Source organism: Furipterus horrens, unplaced genomic scaffold (genome assembly GCF_987537825.1).
Source record: "Furipterus horrens unplaced genomic scaffold, mFurHor1.1.pri manual_scaffold_11, whole genome shotgun sequence".
Lineage (NCBI taxonomy): Eukaryota > Metazoa > Chordata > Mammalia > Chiroptera > Furipteridae > Furipterus > Furipterus horrens.
In genome coordinates, this window is record NW_028327181.1 from 98,117,856 (window position 1) to 98,133,342 (window position 15,487).

The 15,487-nt window shown below is 60.2% G+C and overlaps 2 protein-coding genes across 2 annotated transcripts; both read left to right on the forward strand.

The window, feature by feature from the left end:
- The first annotated feature begins 674 nt into the window (after nt 1-674).
- ST6GALNAC2 (ST6 N-acetylgalactosaminide alpha-2,6-sialyltransferase 2) lies at nt 675-14,286 on the forward strand. Its single transcript, XM_090257449.1, has 9 exons — nt 675-891; nt 4,427-4,487; nt 7,016-7,190; nt 7,840-8,005; nt 8,331-8,469; nt 10,146-10,249; nt 11,953-12,036; nt 12,971-13,070; nt 14,005-14,286. The coding sequence occupies exons 1-9, from the start codon at nt 767-769 to the stop codon at nt 14,170-14,172; spliced, it is 1,122 nt and encodes a 373-aa protein (XP_090113575.1). The 5' UTR covers nt 675-766; the 3' UTR covers nt 14,173-14,286.
- Nucleotides 10,256-11,943, forward strand: LOC149998945 (testis-specific serine/proline-rich protein; the record flags this gene model as incomplete). The annotated part of the gene is made up of 1 exon (XM_090292343.1): nt 10,256-11,943. A coding segment is annotated over exon 1 (975 nt), but the record flags the coding sequence as incomplete, so codon positions are not given.
- Nucleotides 14,287-15,487: the final 1,201 nt, after the last annotated feature.

Genomic DNA, 15,487 nt, shown 5'->3' on the forward strand with positions numbered 1-15,487 from the left:
GACGGCTCGGGTGGTCTCTCTGCCGCTGAGACCTCCAGGCTGGCCGTGCTTTGCAAAGGAAAGCACTGCACCGAGGGCCCTGGCTGCCCTGGACCAAATGAGTGGGTGAACAGCCTCAGCTCCCCCACCCAGCCCGTCCCCCAGGCTCCCTCTCTCAGCCCGCCCACCGCTCACCCGGTTGGGCCCCAGGGCTCCTCCATCCTCCCGGCCTGCCCAACTGTCCTGGAGAACCAGCCTCTCACTGCCCCCGGATTCTGGAAGGACCTACAAGTCTTGAGTCGCCGCACCGGCCTCCGGCGTCTGGGAGCCTTGGGTGGGGCCTCAGCGGATACATGCTCGGCCTCCAAGGCGGGTGGCGGCCTCTGCCTGCGCCCCGCAGCCCCCGCCCGCGGCCCCCCGGACGGCCCGCAACTTTGCTGGGCGGTTGGGGAGAGAACCTGGCCCAGCCGCATGCTCGCGGCGCCCCGGGGCTGGACGCGGGCGGCAGCTCAGCGGAGGGTGCGGGCCGTGCAAGGGCCCCCGGGCGCAGGCAGCTCGGGGCGATGCGGGCGACACTCCTGCCTCCCAGCGCCCGGCGCTCCCGCTGTTGCTGTGGCTTCCGGCTGCCCGGCCCGCAGCCGGGCGGGGAGGCGCCGAGAAGGGGGGGGCGGTAGGGGAGGGCAGGGCCGGGCAGAGCAACCGCCTCCAGGAGGCCGTCCCGCTCCCCAGTGCCTGTCCCCTCCGCAGAGGGACCGCGGCAGACGGGGCGCCCGCTGACGGGGGCTGCATGGGGCTCCCGCGCGGCCCGCTCTTCTGGCTGCTGCTCCTGCTCGTGGCTTCCTGCTCGGGGATCTTCTTCGCCCTGTTCTCCTCGGTGGGGAAGCTGCACCTGGGGCCCGGGTCCGGAGCCAGGTAGGGGCTGCCGCGAGGGAGCTAACCGGGAGGGCGCAGCGGACGGGCAGGGCGCCCAGCGCAGGGCCCTTGGGCCGCCTTCCGTGCCGGCCTCTTAGGGGTGACTCCCAGCGGGGACTCCGGCTGCGGCCCTTCGCCCTTAGAACCCCCACTGTGGCGCCAAACTCGCGCTGCCCGGGGCGCTACAGCCTCCGGCCGGTGGGAGAGGAACCTCGCCGGCGGCGCAGGGGCGCGTGGCTGGAGACAGCCTCAGGGGTTAATTCGCTCCGGCCCTGATTAGAAACACGTTTCTAGTCCAGAGTTGGCTGGCTCATCGGAGCCTGATAAAAGCAGCCCCATTTTTGTCGGGAACTCTCCCTCGGTAACGCCACCTTTTCCAGACTCTCCTTTGGGGGCAGGGACCCAAGTCTCCCGGTTCCAACTTTGCCGGGATCCCCAGCTCGGCGGACACAGGTTGCCTTTCCCACTTGCTCCTGGCTCTCTGCCCTACCGCGCGGGCGCCTAGCTCCCTCTGGCCCGGAGCTCGGTTTGCGCTGTTTATTTGATAAGGACCGTCTGGCCGCGCTCCGACAAAGAGGCGGCTTCCCTGGGAACAGGGGCCGACTCAGGGCGCCATCCAAGTTTTCCTCGCCGAGCCTGCCCTGCGCTCTGGTCCCTCCCGCTCGCCCTGGCACCTCCCGTTCACTTGCGCCCCCCGAGGAGAAACCTGAGAGTCTGCCTCTGGTTCCAGTTACTGAAGAAGTGTCCCAAGATTTAGCTTTACTATGGGAAGGTGCACAGAGCCTGGCCGCCCGCAGTCTGGACCTGGGAGGCTGGGAGGGCGCCCACAGCCCCACGGAGAGGCGTCTGGGCCGAGGCTTTCCCACCTGTCCATTCCTCATTAAACCGGGCTCTAGGTATAAAGGAATGAAAGCAAAATTAGTGTCTTCTCTCAGGGAACGAGGTCAAAGGGCACCCAAAGTCACCAAACAAAATAAGCTTGTAATGGACTGAGTCCAGTCCCTTTAGAATAAAGGGTAGACTCTCTAGCAGGGGATAACCTGAAGTTGTGGAATCACCTCATCCTCAGAAGTTTCATAAGGAGAAGAGCTGGAGAGGGGTGAGGGTATTCAGAAAGGGGGTCCTTGTCGATTTTACATAAAGATGTTTAAAAACACAGTTAAAAAGTATTGAATATGACCTTAAATATGAGGTTTGTTGAGTATCCTTACACCTCAACAAAGCTTTTTTAAAAGCTCTTTTATTAAAAAAAAAAAAAAAAAATCAGTACAGCCCAAGAGTCTGTCCATTTCCTGGGTGTCTCTCTGACTTTTGTGCCATAGCTAAATCCCAGGGGGCAAGTCAGGATTTGGCCCAGTGGGGGTGGCGGGAGGTGGCATGGCATTCTGGAAGGGAGAGCAGGTTGTGGGGTGTCCCCAACCTGGGAGTGGACCTGGGCTTTCCTGGCTACCTGGAGAGGCCAGGGAACAAGGGCACTGGGGCCAGGTCTCCGGTCCAAGACACAGGGTCTCTAATTGCAGGCTTTTACTCACAAAAAAATCTGGGTCAGTAGGCAGGCATGGGGATTTCTAGGCTTGTAAAAAAAAGATAGTGTTTTGTCTTCTTAATAGGGGGAGGGGCGCAGACAGATACAGGGCACCAGTTACTATCCACTGTCAACATTAGTTTATAAAGGAAAGGACATTTTAGAGCCCAGAATTCCTAAGAGTTTGATCTAAGTTGAGTAAATTTCATCTTATGAAAAACGCACTGCGTTGTCCTTCCTCATTTCTCCTGGGCTGGGGAAAGTTCCCAGAGGCGCTTAGGTGGACTGGCTCCTCCTTCACTCCTTCCTGCCTCTCCAGGCAGGTGTCTGGAAGTCCCCGGAGGTGTCCCTGAGGATTGAGGGTACCCTAGAAATGAGCTGGCCTCCCTGAAACTGGAGGAGTTCAGGGCATCAAAACTGAAATGGGGGGGGGGTCCCCATCCCTCCTGCCTCCATCCAGCCCTATTGAGCAGATCCTGGGGAGAGACCCAGGCCAATCAGATCAGAATCCTGGGGGGGGGGGGGGCACTCCGCCAGGGTGGTTTGCAAAAGCTCACGGGGTTTTCTGCACTGAGTGATGTCTCAGGGCCTCCTCAGAGGGGTCCTGGTGTGCTCAAGGACAGGATCTACAGGATTTCATGGGTGGACACGTGATGGGTCTGAGGGGAAGGGATCATCCCTGCTCTCTCTGCCCTGCCCCGCCCCTCCAGGGTCTTACAGAAACCTGAAGGGACGCAGGTCACGGGCTGCCTCCTGCCTCGTGACTCGGTGGCCTCAGCACACAAGAAGTCTTTGTCTCCCTCGCAAACAACTGCCCTTCCCTAACCTCCCCACGAGGGCAGCAGCCTGGGAGAAACCTGACACCCTTTGGAATGGGCAAGGGACCCTGTTCCCTCCTTCCTTTCCTTTGCCCTGTGCCTGGGTGCAGGGGCCACTTGGGAGGTGGCGTGGAGCAGTAACCTCAGCCCCTTACCTCTCTGCAGGAGGATCACTGTCCTAGAGGCTATCACTACGGAGTCCTTTCCCTTCCTTATGTAACGACAGCTAATGTTTAGTCAGAAGACACTTTTTATTTTATTTGTTTAAAGGTTTTTGTCTTTGCTTTAAGCAAGCCCTGTCTATTGCTTCCATGCATCTCTGTTAACACACTTTTTAAAAAATATATTTTTAATTTATTTTTAGAGAGAGGAAAAGGGAGGGAGAGAAACATCCATGTGTGGTTTCCTCTCGCATGCCCCCTCCTGGGGACCTGCCCCACAACCCAGGCATGTGTCCTGGCTGGTAGTCGAACCGGCGACACTTTGGTTCTGAAGCTGGCGCTTGATGCACTGAGCCACAGCAGCCAGGGCCATAGCAGCCAGGGCCTGAGGCCTCTTCTTACAGGAGATAACACAGATCCTCTGAATGGCGCAACAACTGGAGGACATGTGATGCAATCATCCCTGCTGCTATCCCGACGCAGAGACTCGTGGTCTGAGGAGTTTAGTCACTTCCTGAGATCAAGGGTTACAAACCCAGGGACTCAGACTGCAGACCCGTGCCCTTTCCCAGGACCCTTAGGGCAGGAGCCAGCAAGGTCCAGTCCAAGGTGAAGGGGCCAAGGCATCCGGGCAGGCCACCATCCACGCAGGCCACCGTCCGGGCAGGCCACAACGCCTGCGCTGGGGCCTTGGCGGGGAAACCCTTTGTATGGTCACAGGGGCTGGCAAGCTCTCCTATTTTATACTTTCATCTCTTAACCACTGTTCCCTTAAACCCCACATTTCTGTCACTTGCCAAGAGGTTTCTTGATTTCTGGGTTTATACAGCTTGTGAGAACATAATTATGTGACCGTATTTTGTGTGTCTGTGAGAGAGAGACATGGGCAAGAATCAGAGCCTAGAAACGGGAGGATCAAGGGAGTGGACGCCTTTGACCCTGACACTGTGTCAGCCCCTGGAACTGACAGGGTCGGACAGAAGTTTTCGCAGGCAGTCCGACCCCTGCTTGACCTGTGCCTTCTCCCCCAGGAGCTCCACGGCACCTCCAGCATTCCCTGGACCCAAGGCAGCGAATTCTGGGACAAGAAAGGTACGGTGGTCAGCTACTCAGTACCTCGGAGCATCCTCCAGTGAGCGGGGAGGAGGGGAAAGAAGAGCAAATGCAGGAGAACATTCTCATGAGGCTGCTGGGCCCTTTGGACCCCTGCCCCTGCCCCCCAGAATGACGCAAACAGCTGACAGCCACCAGGGCTCCTCAGCCCTGGCTGCTAGGGCTCACTGCACCCCAGGCAAGGAGGATGAATCAGGAGGCGCCCTGGGGTATAGCCAGCTGAGCATTTCTTGGAAGCCCAGTGATGTATCTTTAAAAGGGCTGTGAACTTGACATTCTACTGCTCTGAATGTCTTTTTACTATGAATGTCACATTTAAACTGCTCGCCATAGACACTGAGCCCCGGGCAGCTGACCCAGGTTTGCCCTGAGGGTTTAAGGACCTTCTGGGCCCTGCCCAATAACTAATAGTCAGCGGTGACAGGGCTGCAGCGCCGGCCCCAGCCCCTTCCCCGCGTTCTCAGACAGAAGCCTCATGGCGGCCCCGTCCGGGAGCCTTCACAGCTGAGCAAAAGGAAGCGTTGAGGGGCCAGGTACCTCACTCAGGGTCCCGCAGGGAAAAGAGGGGGCACTGGGATTTGAGCCTCTGGCCTGATCCCAGTGCCTGGCTCTGAACCACTGACCGACCCAGGCCAGGAGGACATGTGGGCGCCGGTGTCTCATGAGCGCTTGGCCAGGCCCTCTTCTCGCGCCTCAAGTCCTTCCCCCGGCGCTGCCTGATGCTCAGTAACATACGTCCCCGCCTGGTTTAATAAAAGGATTTGGGGTAGCTTTTAGATACATATAACAAGGCAAAAATATAAAACAGAATAAAGAAACGGGTGAAGGAATGTAAGATGATGTCAGACAAGCGCATGAAAAATGTGCCACAGGCGTAAGACAGGCTGTATACCTGTCTCTGAGCTTCCTGGTGGCCACAGCAAAGAAGGAAACTTTGCCACCAGGTCTCCGAGATAAAAGCAAGCCACATGCCCAAGGGAAGCACAGCCTTTCCTGAGAGGAGGACCGGGGGATTCTTCTCCAGGCGCCTCGTAGGAAAGGGCCTGGGAACATCGTGATGATAAACTGAACGGCAGTGGAACTCCTAGTCTGTCCTGCTCTCGCGCTTGCTTTGAAAACATGAATTTTCCAAGTCCCAACAGTTTTCAAAGTTGCAACGTCAGTTCCAGCAAGACTGATATCTTAGGAAACGGTCTGAACGTCACACAGATTTTGTGTTTGCTTCTGAGCGATTTGTCAGCAAGAACACTGGGTTACACACAAATGTGCACACATGTACACGCACACGCACGCACACCCCGCCTGCTTCGTGGCATGATACAACCCTCGTCCTGCCGCTCCCAGTAAGTCACAAGCTGCCACCCGCTTCCACAGCGCACGGAAAGCCTCCTCCAAGGTCGCAGGCCGGGCTCAGTAGCGCTTGTGCACGGAGACACTGAACATGCAAAAACTGCTTCCGTCTTCCTGGGGTCCCCCTGTGTTTGCCACATCACTGACCAGGTTTGGGGTGTTGTGCCTGGTGGCTTTGATCGCACAGTTTTGCTTCCGTGTCCCATTGCAGCAGAAGTGACACCACACAGCTCCTTCCCGCGTTGTCCTTTGACCAAACCAGCACCTTCAAAACAGAGAGCCCCTTCGGTGGTGAGAGCCGCCCAGTCGGGCCATGGCCGTGTGGGATCTGCCGTGGCGGTTGCAGGCGGCGGGGCTGGGGCCCGCTCAGGACGCACCCTCCTTCAAGGTCCCCGCGTGCAGAGGCGCCGGCTAGTTTCCTAGGGCTGCTGGGACAGGTCGCCGAAATTGGGCACGAGACGTTTTTTCTCGCACAGCTCTGGAGGCGGGAAGTCGGAACCGGCAGGGCTGTCCGGGGGATGACCCTTCCGGGCCTCCTCCACCTTCTGGTGGCTCCAGGCACTCCTCAGCTCGAAGCTGCAGGCCTCAGCCTCGCTCTTGGTCATCACTCAGCGTCCTCAGAAGGACACTGAATGTAGGCCCACCTGAACCCAGTGTGACCTCATCTTCACCACTTACCTCTGCAAAGACCCTCTTTCCAAATGAGGTCCCAGTCCCAGGTTCTGGGCAGATATGAATTTGGGGAAGACATTGTTGGCCCCAGTGTAGGCACCGAGTGGCAGAAAGATGATCATACTCTCCTGGCAGCCCTTCCTCCACCTGCAGAGCTATGGATCCAGGCCGACAGACTCTGGGGCCCGGGCTGGACCGCCTCCACCAAAGGGCAGGCAGGCAGGCCTCACCCATTCGTGGGAAAATGCCCCAAGCTACCGCAGGGGTGGGGTGCAGGAGTAGGGGCCAGAGCCATCAGGACGCAGAGGTGTGGCGCCCAGGAGAAGGCCTTGGCAGGGTAAATCCAGAAAGCTCTCTGGTCCCCAAGTCTGGAGGGAGAAGGGCAGCTCTTGCCGCCCAGCCCTCCTGTGGGGCCTAGAAGCTCCCAGGAGCCCCCCCTTCTAACCCCAGCCCTGAGCTCAGCCCTCTCATCTTCTCACCCTCAGAGCCGGCCCTGCAGACACCCCCTTGCTCTGGCCATTCAGCGGCACCCCCGCTTCCGGGGCCTGTTTGACTTCTCCCAGCCAGTGCTGCTCTCTGGGAGCCTCTTCACCCAGGAGCTCTGGGACAGCCTGAGCCAGCGCAAAGCCCCCTACGGCTGGCAGGGGCTCTCCCGCCAAGGTAACCCACACTCGCTGCTTCTCACCAGCCCCCTGGCCTCAGCCCGTCCCTGCCTCCTGCTTCGGGCCCTCACGCAAGCCAGACCTCCCTGCCCTCACAGCACTGCGATGCGGGACCCCGGGTCCCATTCCTCCAGGAAGACCCCCAAGCTGTGCGGCACCTGCGATACTTTCCTGCCCCCACAAGCACCATGGGGGTCAGCAGGAGGGGCTTGGCTGCCCTACCCCCCCCCCCCCAGCAGCTCTCGCCATCCTGGGGCCTCCCTGGCATCAGAGGCTAAGCGGCCAGGGTCCAAAGGTGGCCAAAGACGGGCTGTGGTGCCCTAAGCCGCCCCCTGACCTTTGCTGCTGTGGGACACCACCCAGACCCCCTCCCCGTTAATTCTGCCCTTGCCCCCGCATGGCTCCGGGCACTTCCTTTCGGAGTCGTCTCCAGAGGGCCAGTTATTGGAGTCCTTGAGGCCCTGCAGGCATAGCCAGACGCTCTCCCGCACGGTCCTCTTTTCTGTTCGCATGGCCCCACTGACACGTGATTTCCCTCCCACTCTCCGTGCCTCTCGGGAGGGGCTCTGGCACCGGAAAGTCTTGGGAAGGTCCCCGATGACCCCTGACAGCCTCTGCGTAACGTCCCGCCCGCCCCACACCCACAGACATCCTCTCCGCCCTGAGCCTTCTCAACGGCTCCGAGAGCACCCAGCTGCTCGGCCCCAGGAGGCCGCGTGAGGGCTGCGCCCGGTGTGCCGTGGTGGGCAACGGAGGCATTCTGAACGGTTCCCGCCAGGGTCGGAGCATCGATGCCCATGACTACGTGTTCAGGTATCGGAGTGGGGGCCGGGGGGAGTGGGGAGAGGAGCTGGGCAGAGCAGCTTCAGTGGCCTGGGCGGCAGCTAGCAGCGGCACCAGGGGGCCCCACGGCGACAAAGGGCAGACAGGCCACGGGGACCTGGGACGGAGGGGCCAGCAGGGCCAGAGGTGCCCGTTTCACAGGGGCTCCCTTGAGGTCCTGCGGGGCGGGTGCCGTGGGCAGAGGGAGCGGCCCGCAGAGGCATGGGGACGGGTGCGCTGGAGGCCGCCCTGCGGATGGAAGGACACCCAGCGCGCTGTGACCGCCAGGAGGCCAACTGACCCCTGTTTGGACCAGGCTCAACGGTGCCGTGATCAAAGGCTTCGAGGAGGATGTGGGCACCAAAACCTCCTTCTACGGTTTCACTGTGAACACAATGAAGAACTCGCTCATCTCCTACAAGAAACTGGGCTTCACCTCCGTGCCACAGGGACAGGTGAGGCCTCTGACGGGTGCGTTGTTCCCGGAGCCCCCTCCATGGGCGGAGCCGCCGGGCTCCAAAGCCCCGGTCCGGTGAGTGCAGAGCTGTGCCAGGATCTTGGGCGCAGGGACGGAGCCACTGAGGAGGACGGTCTGGGCAGGGGTGCCCTGCTGTTTCAGGCAGCACCGGACCACTCTGGACTGCAGTGTGAACGGCTAATATTTACTGAAAGCTTACAGGGTGCCAGGCAGTCCCCACGTGCCACGTCAGCTCCACCGTGCTGGCGAGGAGGCTGGGGCCAGGGCCCCGCATGCCCAGCAAAGCAGCAGTAGGGCCGGGCTTCATTCCCACTCCCACCCCAGAGCTACACACCAGGGAAGGGCATTTACTGAGTGCTCCCCGTCCCCAGTGTCGGCCCGTCATCAGGGCTGCCGGTTTCCAGGTGGCACCGTGTCTGAGGCCCCCGCTGGCTAGAATCATCGAAAGCCCGGCCCTTCAGGCCGCAGATCTGGGGCTGTTCCCGGTCTTCCACGCTGCCCACCAGGATGGTAGCGTGTGCATCCCAAATCCTCCCAGCAGCCTTTGCAGGAAACCCAGGTTCAGAGGCGGAGAAACGTGCCCAGAGTCATGGTGGGAGAGAGCGCACGTGCCACCTCCAGCTTCCGTCAGCCACACCCAGTTGCCATAACACGCGTCCCCTCACAGAGGTCTGGGTGCCACGTGCAGGGTCAGGAAAATGCCAAGATAAGGAGTTCCATAATGCTCATTGGGTTGGGTTTCTGGAAGCTTCTGCCTCTGAAAAGGGAATTAAGGAGTGTCCTAGCCAATGTCCAGTGCCAAGGCTTCACAGTAGCACTTCTCTCGGCTCGGGACAGAACAAAACTGGGCAGCTTTATTTCTGCTGTGGCCACAGTACCTGCATGAGTTATCAACTGGTGTGTAACAAAATGCCCCCAAACGCAGTCACTATACGATGCCAGTTTCTTTTTTCTTACTTTAAAATTTTATTTATTTACTTTCAGAGAGAGAGAAGGGAGAGAAAGAGAGGGAAAGAACATAGACGGGTTGCTTCTCACGAGCGCCCAGCTGGAGACCTGGCCTGCCACACAGGCTTGTGCCCTGACTGGGGATCAAACCGGTGACCTATCGGTTCGCAGGCCAGCGCTCAGTCCGCTGAGCCACACCAGCCAGTCTGGTCTCAGTTGCGATGCGTCAGGAATTCGGAAGCAGCTTAGCAGAGCGCTTTTGGCTCAGGGTCTCTCAAGTGGCTGCAGTTATCGGAAGGCCCTTTTCATGTGGCCCCCTCTATGGGCTATTGGAGTGTCCTCAGGACATGGCAGCTGACTTCACCCAGAGTGAGTGATCCCAGAGAGCAAGGAGGCGAAGTGCTGCTAATCACCTGCTCTCCAAAGTCACACTCCGTCACTCGCACTGTTTTCCTGTTCATTAGAAAAAGTATTTAGTCCCTTGGGGATGGGGGGGTAAGCTTCACCGCGGGAAAGGAAGAGCAGCAAAGCGTCTGTGAGCGCGGGTACCGAAGCCCCCACAGTACCTGAGGGCGGCAATTATAGGCACGGAAGGGAAATTCTGTCAGGACGGTGGCGGGACTGGGTGGAAGCCTGCTCCTTCTTGGCAGGAGCCAGATGAGGTCTTGTCCCCACCAGCGCTCAGTGTCCCTGTTGCCCCGGCAGGACCTGCGCTACATCTTCATCCCCTCAGACATTCGCGACTACGTAATGCTGACATCGGCTATTCTGGGCGAGCCCGTCCGCAAGGGCCACGATGAAGGGGACAGGTGAGCGGCCGAGCGGCCGGCCAGGCAGGGGCAGGGCACCTCCCCGTGCTCCCGAGACCTCCTGTCAGGTAGGAAGGTGGGCGAGGGCTGCAAGAAAACCCCTGAGCACTCAGGAGCTTCAGGGGACGCTGCTCCCTTTTGCTGCCCCCAGAAAGCCCAGGGAACCCTCCTGACAGCTCAGCTGTGGGCTTGAGGGGCCGCTTCTCTGGAGGGAGCAGGCAGGCCTGGCTCCTCAGCTTCAGGCTGCTGTCCCCAACACCAACCCAGCCACCAGCGGCAGCGTTCCCAGGCCTGTGCCCAGCCAGTCTGCTGTCCTGCTGAGCGCACAGGGCCGGTGTCCATGCCACGGCCCTGGCGGGCACCCTCCCAAGAATGTGCTCATGAAACGGGAGAACGGGTGATGTGGGCCCAGCGTCCTGGGCCGTGGGAACAAAGAGCACCCTGTCTTGGCTCCCACCTTCCTGGGCAGCAGGCCTGTGTCCAGCTCTTGAACCACGTCCTGGCCTTCCGCTGAACCTTCTGGTGGTGCTGAGTGATTTCTTGTTCCTGAGTCCTTAGAAATCTCCACCACCCTGGCCACACAACGGACCAGCCCTCCCGTCTCGGTGCTCCCTGCCAGCCCCTGGAAAAGCAGCTTCCAAGGGGGTCCTTCGGGGTTAACCCCTCAAAGGCCAGGCCGACCCCCGCTTGCCGGCCCTGCGCCCCGCCCCCACCTCGTGATGACCCAACAATTGCTCACAATGCCGCAGCTGCTTAGGAGGGCGGGCTTTGTGACATGGGCCAGAGCGGGGCTCTTGAGGGGGCTGGCTCGGAGCCATCGGGTGCACAGAAGCCTGCCAACACCAATGAGCTCCCCTTCCCAAACCCCTAATCCGTCCCCTACCCAGTCCCCCTCCCAGTCCCGAACCAACCACACCAGCAACCCGGCCAGCCAGCAGCCCTACCCCAGCTCTGGTGGCTCCGCCCCTTCCCCATCCCCCACCCGGGGCTCCATCACCCGCTCCCCCTCCCACCCGCCCCCAAACGCCTCGCAGCCGTCCTCCCGGGCTCCCTCCCTGTCCCCCAACCCTCACGTCCCACCCGCGCCTCGAGGGTCCAGCCAAAACCCCACTCCACCCACCTCCCAGTCCCCCTCGCAGTCTGGCTTGAAATCCGTCTCTCGAAACCCCTCCCAAACGCCCGCTGCGCCCCTCGCCAGGTCCCCCTCCCACAGCCCCGCCACCTCGGCCTCCTGCATCGGCTCCATCGCGGGCATCCCGGCCTACATCGCCCCCTACGTGCCCCGCTTCCTGAAGGAACCCCCCTTCTTCCAGCCCCCGACAGCACCGCTGCCCCTGTGCCCGGCCTACGAGCGCCCGCCGCAGCGCGAGCGCCCGCCGCCCCCCGAGGCCCTCTACTTGCCCCTGCTCCCGCCCCCGCCCCCGCACCCCCCGACCGGCTGCTCCTACCGCACCCCGCCCGCCCTGTTCACGCCCCCGAGCTCGCTCACCTACCGGCCGCCCACGGAGGTGCTGGTGGGCGGGAAGCCGCCCGCGGCCCCCACGGTGCTGCCGGCCACCTTCTACACCCCGTTCTCCCGCCACTACCTGCAGCCGCGCCCCCACCGCGCGCCCCGCCGCCGGCCCAGCGGCTTCCCCCCGTCCTCGCCCCCCCGCGTGCAGTACGACAGCTGGGGCCGCTCGGTCCGCTTCTTCTCACAATAGGCCTCAGACCTATTTCGGACCGGAAGCCTCCGCCAGCAAATTCAAGCTACTCCATCCAGACTTCATCAGCTACCTGACGGAGAGGTAGGCGGTCGGGGCGGTGGGGTCCCGGGACCTGCAACCCGCCCCCCAAGCATGGCAGGTCTTCCCTTCACGCCCACACACTGTAACCCGGAGCCACGTGCCGGGCAGGGCGCCCGGCCGGTTACTACCTGGACCCCTCCTTGGAGGTGGTGGTTAGTCCGGGCGACAGGAGACAGGGCCTCGGGAGAACGGGAGGCCGTGAGCGCAGCAGCCGACCCTCTGACCCGTGGCTCTCAGCGAGGAGGGTCGTGAATCATGGCCCCTTAAAACGTCAGTAGTGCCGTGGCTGGCCGGGAGACCCTGCTCTAGCCCAGAGGCCAGCATCCCAAGAGCAGGTGCAGGTGGACCCGGAAAAACGGGAGCCCTGCAGTCACGGCCCCAGGCAGCAGAGGACGCAGGTTTGCCTAAGGAGCCTGGACACGCACCCAGGGCCTGGGGTCCCCACTGTGGCCTCACTTCTGGGCTCTGCGTGCCGGTGCACTCAGGCCCCTCCTCACCAGTGGCTCAGTCACGGGGCCTGTGCGCCCTGCCCCTCACACGTGGCTCCCGTTTGGCCCCAAGTCTGGGGACAGAGAAACAGGTCTCAGCGCCCTGGGCGTCCTGGGGCCTCAGCAGCCCTGGGCTGAGGGCAGGCAGGTGCGGTCAGGCTGGACTCGGCTCCTGGGGAGGGACAGCACGCAGGACCCTACCTGTGGGTCTCCGGGGGGCCTGTTCCCCTCCCTCCCCCACGCCATCGCCTCCCGTGTTGCTTCAACGGAAGATTGTTGCATTTACGAGCTCACCTGGTTTTTTTTCCTAAATGGGATTTGACTGCGGAAGAAGGGCCAGAAATTTCCAACCTTATTGAACTGGTCACCGTAAATCCTAACAGCACAGCCGTCCAACGGGTGTGCAAGACCTAAATGTCTGAGTCCTAACGCCTTTTTGCTTCCAGGTTTTTGAAATCTAAGCTGATGAACACAAATTTTGGAGACCTATATATGCCTAGTACTGGGGCCCTCATGCTACTGACAGCTTTACATACCTGTGACCAGGTGAGAGGTCTTCTCTTTCAGGGACACACAACAGCAGACAGGTGTGAATGGAACCTAATTCGATCCATGAGGTCCCTACAGGCCTGTCACCCCCCGACCTGCTTGGGCCTCTGTCCTGTGGGGAAAGGACCCCTCAACTGTAGCAGAGACCCCACACCCCACCCCCACTATCCAGGGTCCCTATAGGACAGCCCCTGGGCCAGCCTTCCCTCCCGGAGCCTCCTGCCCCAACACTTCCTCCTTTCGCTCCCTTGTCCCCAGGGAGGCCACTCTATGATATTTAAGGCATGTTATCAAATGGCTCTTCTCAAAGCAAAATCTTCTCAACCAGACTGGCAGGGACGCCCTCTTACGAGGACATTCTAGAAGTGGGGCGAGGCGGCAGGGTCAGCCTTCCGCACAGCCTCTGGGGACTGGGAGAGACGTTTCTGATGGGAAGTCGCCCGCCTGTGCCACACGGCCAGGCTGAGAAGCAGTTTCGGAGAAAGGCAGGGACCACGCTAAAGCCAGCCGCTCCGCAGTGTGTCCTGCACCGCGTCCCTCTTTCTATCAGGACTCAGCCTGCGGCCACCAGGGAAATGGGGGACTGGCGGTAACGGGATTCTGCCGCCACCTTGAGTTTAATGATCATGTCCTCGGGAGTCACAGACTTGGGTTCAAAACTCAGCGTGCCACTCACTAGCTTGTGACGAGGGACACATCTGGGGACCAAAGCCTGTTCCTCTGTCTGTAAAGTGGGGAGAATAGTTGTAAAGCTGGGTGAGCAAATCAGTACAGGGAGCACACGGTGCTGTTTGTGAGCCACAGCGATGGGCACCTGCGCCCTCACGCGGGGGAAAGGGGGGCGGAGGGCTTGCCTTCCTGAGTTCCTATCACTGGACAAGAGTCTGCACCGAGTTCCATAAACGCTGACTCAGTGACGGTCTCGGTCCAGGTTAGCGCCTACGGATTCATCACAAGCAACTACTGGAAATTTTCCGACCACTACTTCGATCGAACAAAGAAGCCACTGATATTCTACGCCAACCATGACCTGTCCCTGGAAGCAGCCCTGTGGAGGGACCTGCACACGGCCGGCGTCCTTCAGCTGTACCAGCGCTGACCCTGGGTCACCGAGCCCCCCGTTTTCAGAGCCGTGGGTCAAGCCGCCTTCCAAGGAGCAGAAGGCGCCACCTTATCCTTTCAACGTGAGGGGCTCCAACTCCTAGACCCACTCCTTCCCTGAAGATGACATTTAGAGGTGCATTTCTGACTGTAATTGTGAAACACCCCAGCTTGTCCTTGGCCCATCCAAGAACACTGCCCTCTGGCTCTGAGGCACACACTCCAATCTGGGTCAAGGGCAAATGGGCTCCTCCGCTGTATTTGTTTAAAACTGAAGACAACACTCCTGCGATGGAACTGTCCCCTCACCAGCAAGGGGCAGCACATGTCAAGCTGAGCACCTCGAAGCCGGCAGGTGGCACTGAGCGACTGACGAGGAAGCAGAGGACCCGACCAAGGCCAGACACTGCAGGCAGACACGCACTCCCCTGAATGACACGTCACCTTTCTGAGAACCCGACTGACTTCCATCTGCCCCGCGACGAAGTGGGGGCGCTGAAGGCAGAATGTAATCAGGAACCAGACAACTGCATAAATGCTAGACGACCCTCTTGTTTCTCTGTGTGTTGGGGGAGGTGGGACACCACGCAGGGGCGGAGCGTGGAAATCATTAAAGAGCCTGTGGCTGGGGCCAATGGGCACAGCGGGCTGCCTGCATCCGCAGGGGTTCCCGTGAGCCATGTATTGCCACCTCGCCACCAGGTAATGAACCCATTATCAGATACTGAACATCATGGCTTCAATCATTTGAACTTGAGAGGCAGTTTCACTTTAGACATTATAGGGGCTTCTACTGGAAGCCCAGCTATCACCACACAGCCTTAAGCAAGCCTTGGGATTTACCGTGGATGCCTAGCACCTTTCAGGAGTCTGATGTCCACAGTTCATGGGGTGGGCGGGCTGGGTTGTGTCCCCACAGGGCTGGCTGTCAGGGGCCTTCCCCAAGGCGGTGTCCATCTGCACGGCCCAGTTCTGCAAGGCCCAGGACCTGGCCTCTGGGACGGGAGGCCGATCCTATCAGCAGGCGTAATAAGAGGGATGGATTCTGTCACTAGGATCAAGAGGCTGCTACTTTAGAACTTCAGAGACACGATCAACAGAATGGACACTTGGGCTTTCAGCTTCCTGCTGCCTGTCCCCCCTTTTTGTCCGTAACACCTTACCTTCCCCTGTTCCCACCACGCCTGTAGGCATCAGCAACTTTGTCAATCCAGGAGATTAGAGAGGGGCGGGTTCTATTTGTTGCTGGCAACCCATGGAAGGGGTATAAAATCAATTTACTGGGAAACACACAAACAAAAACACCCCCAAAC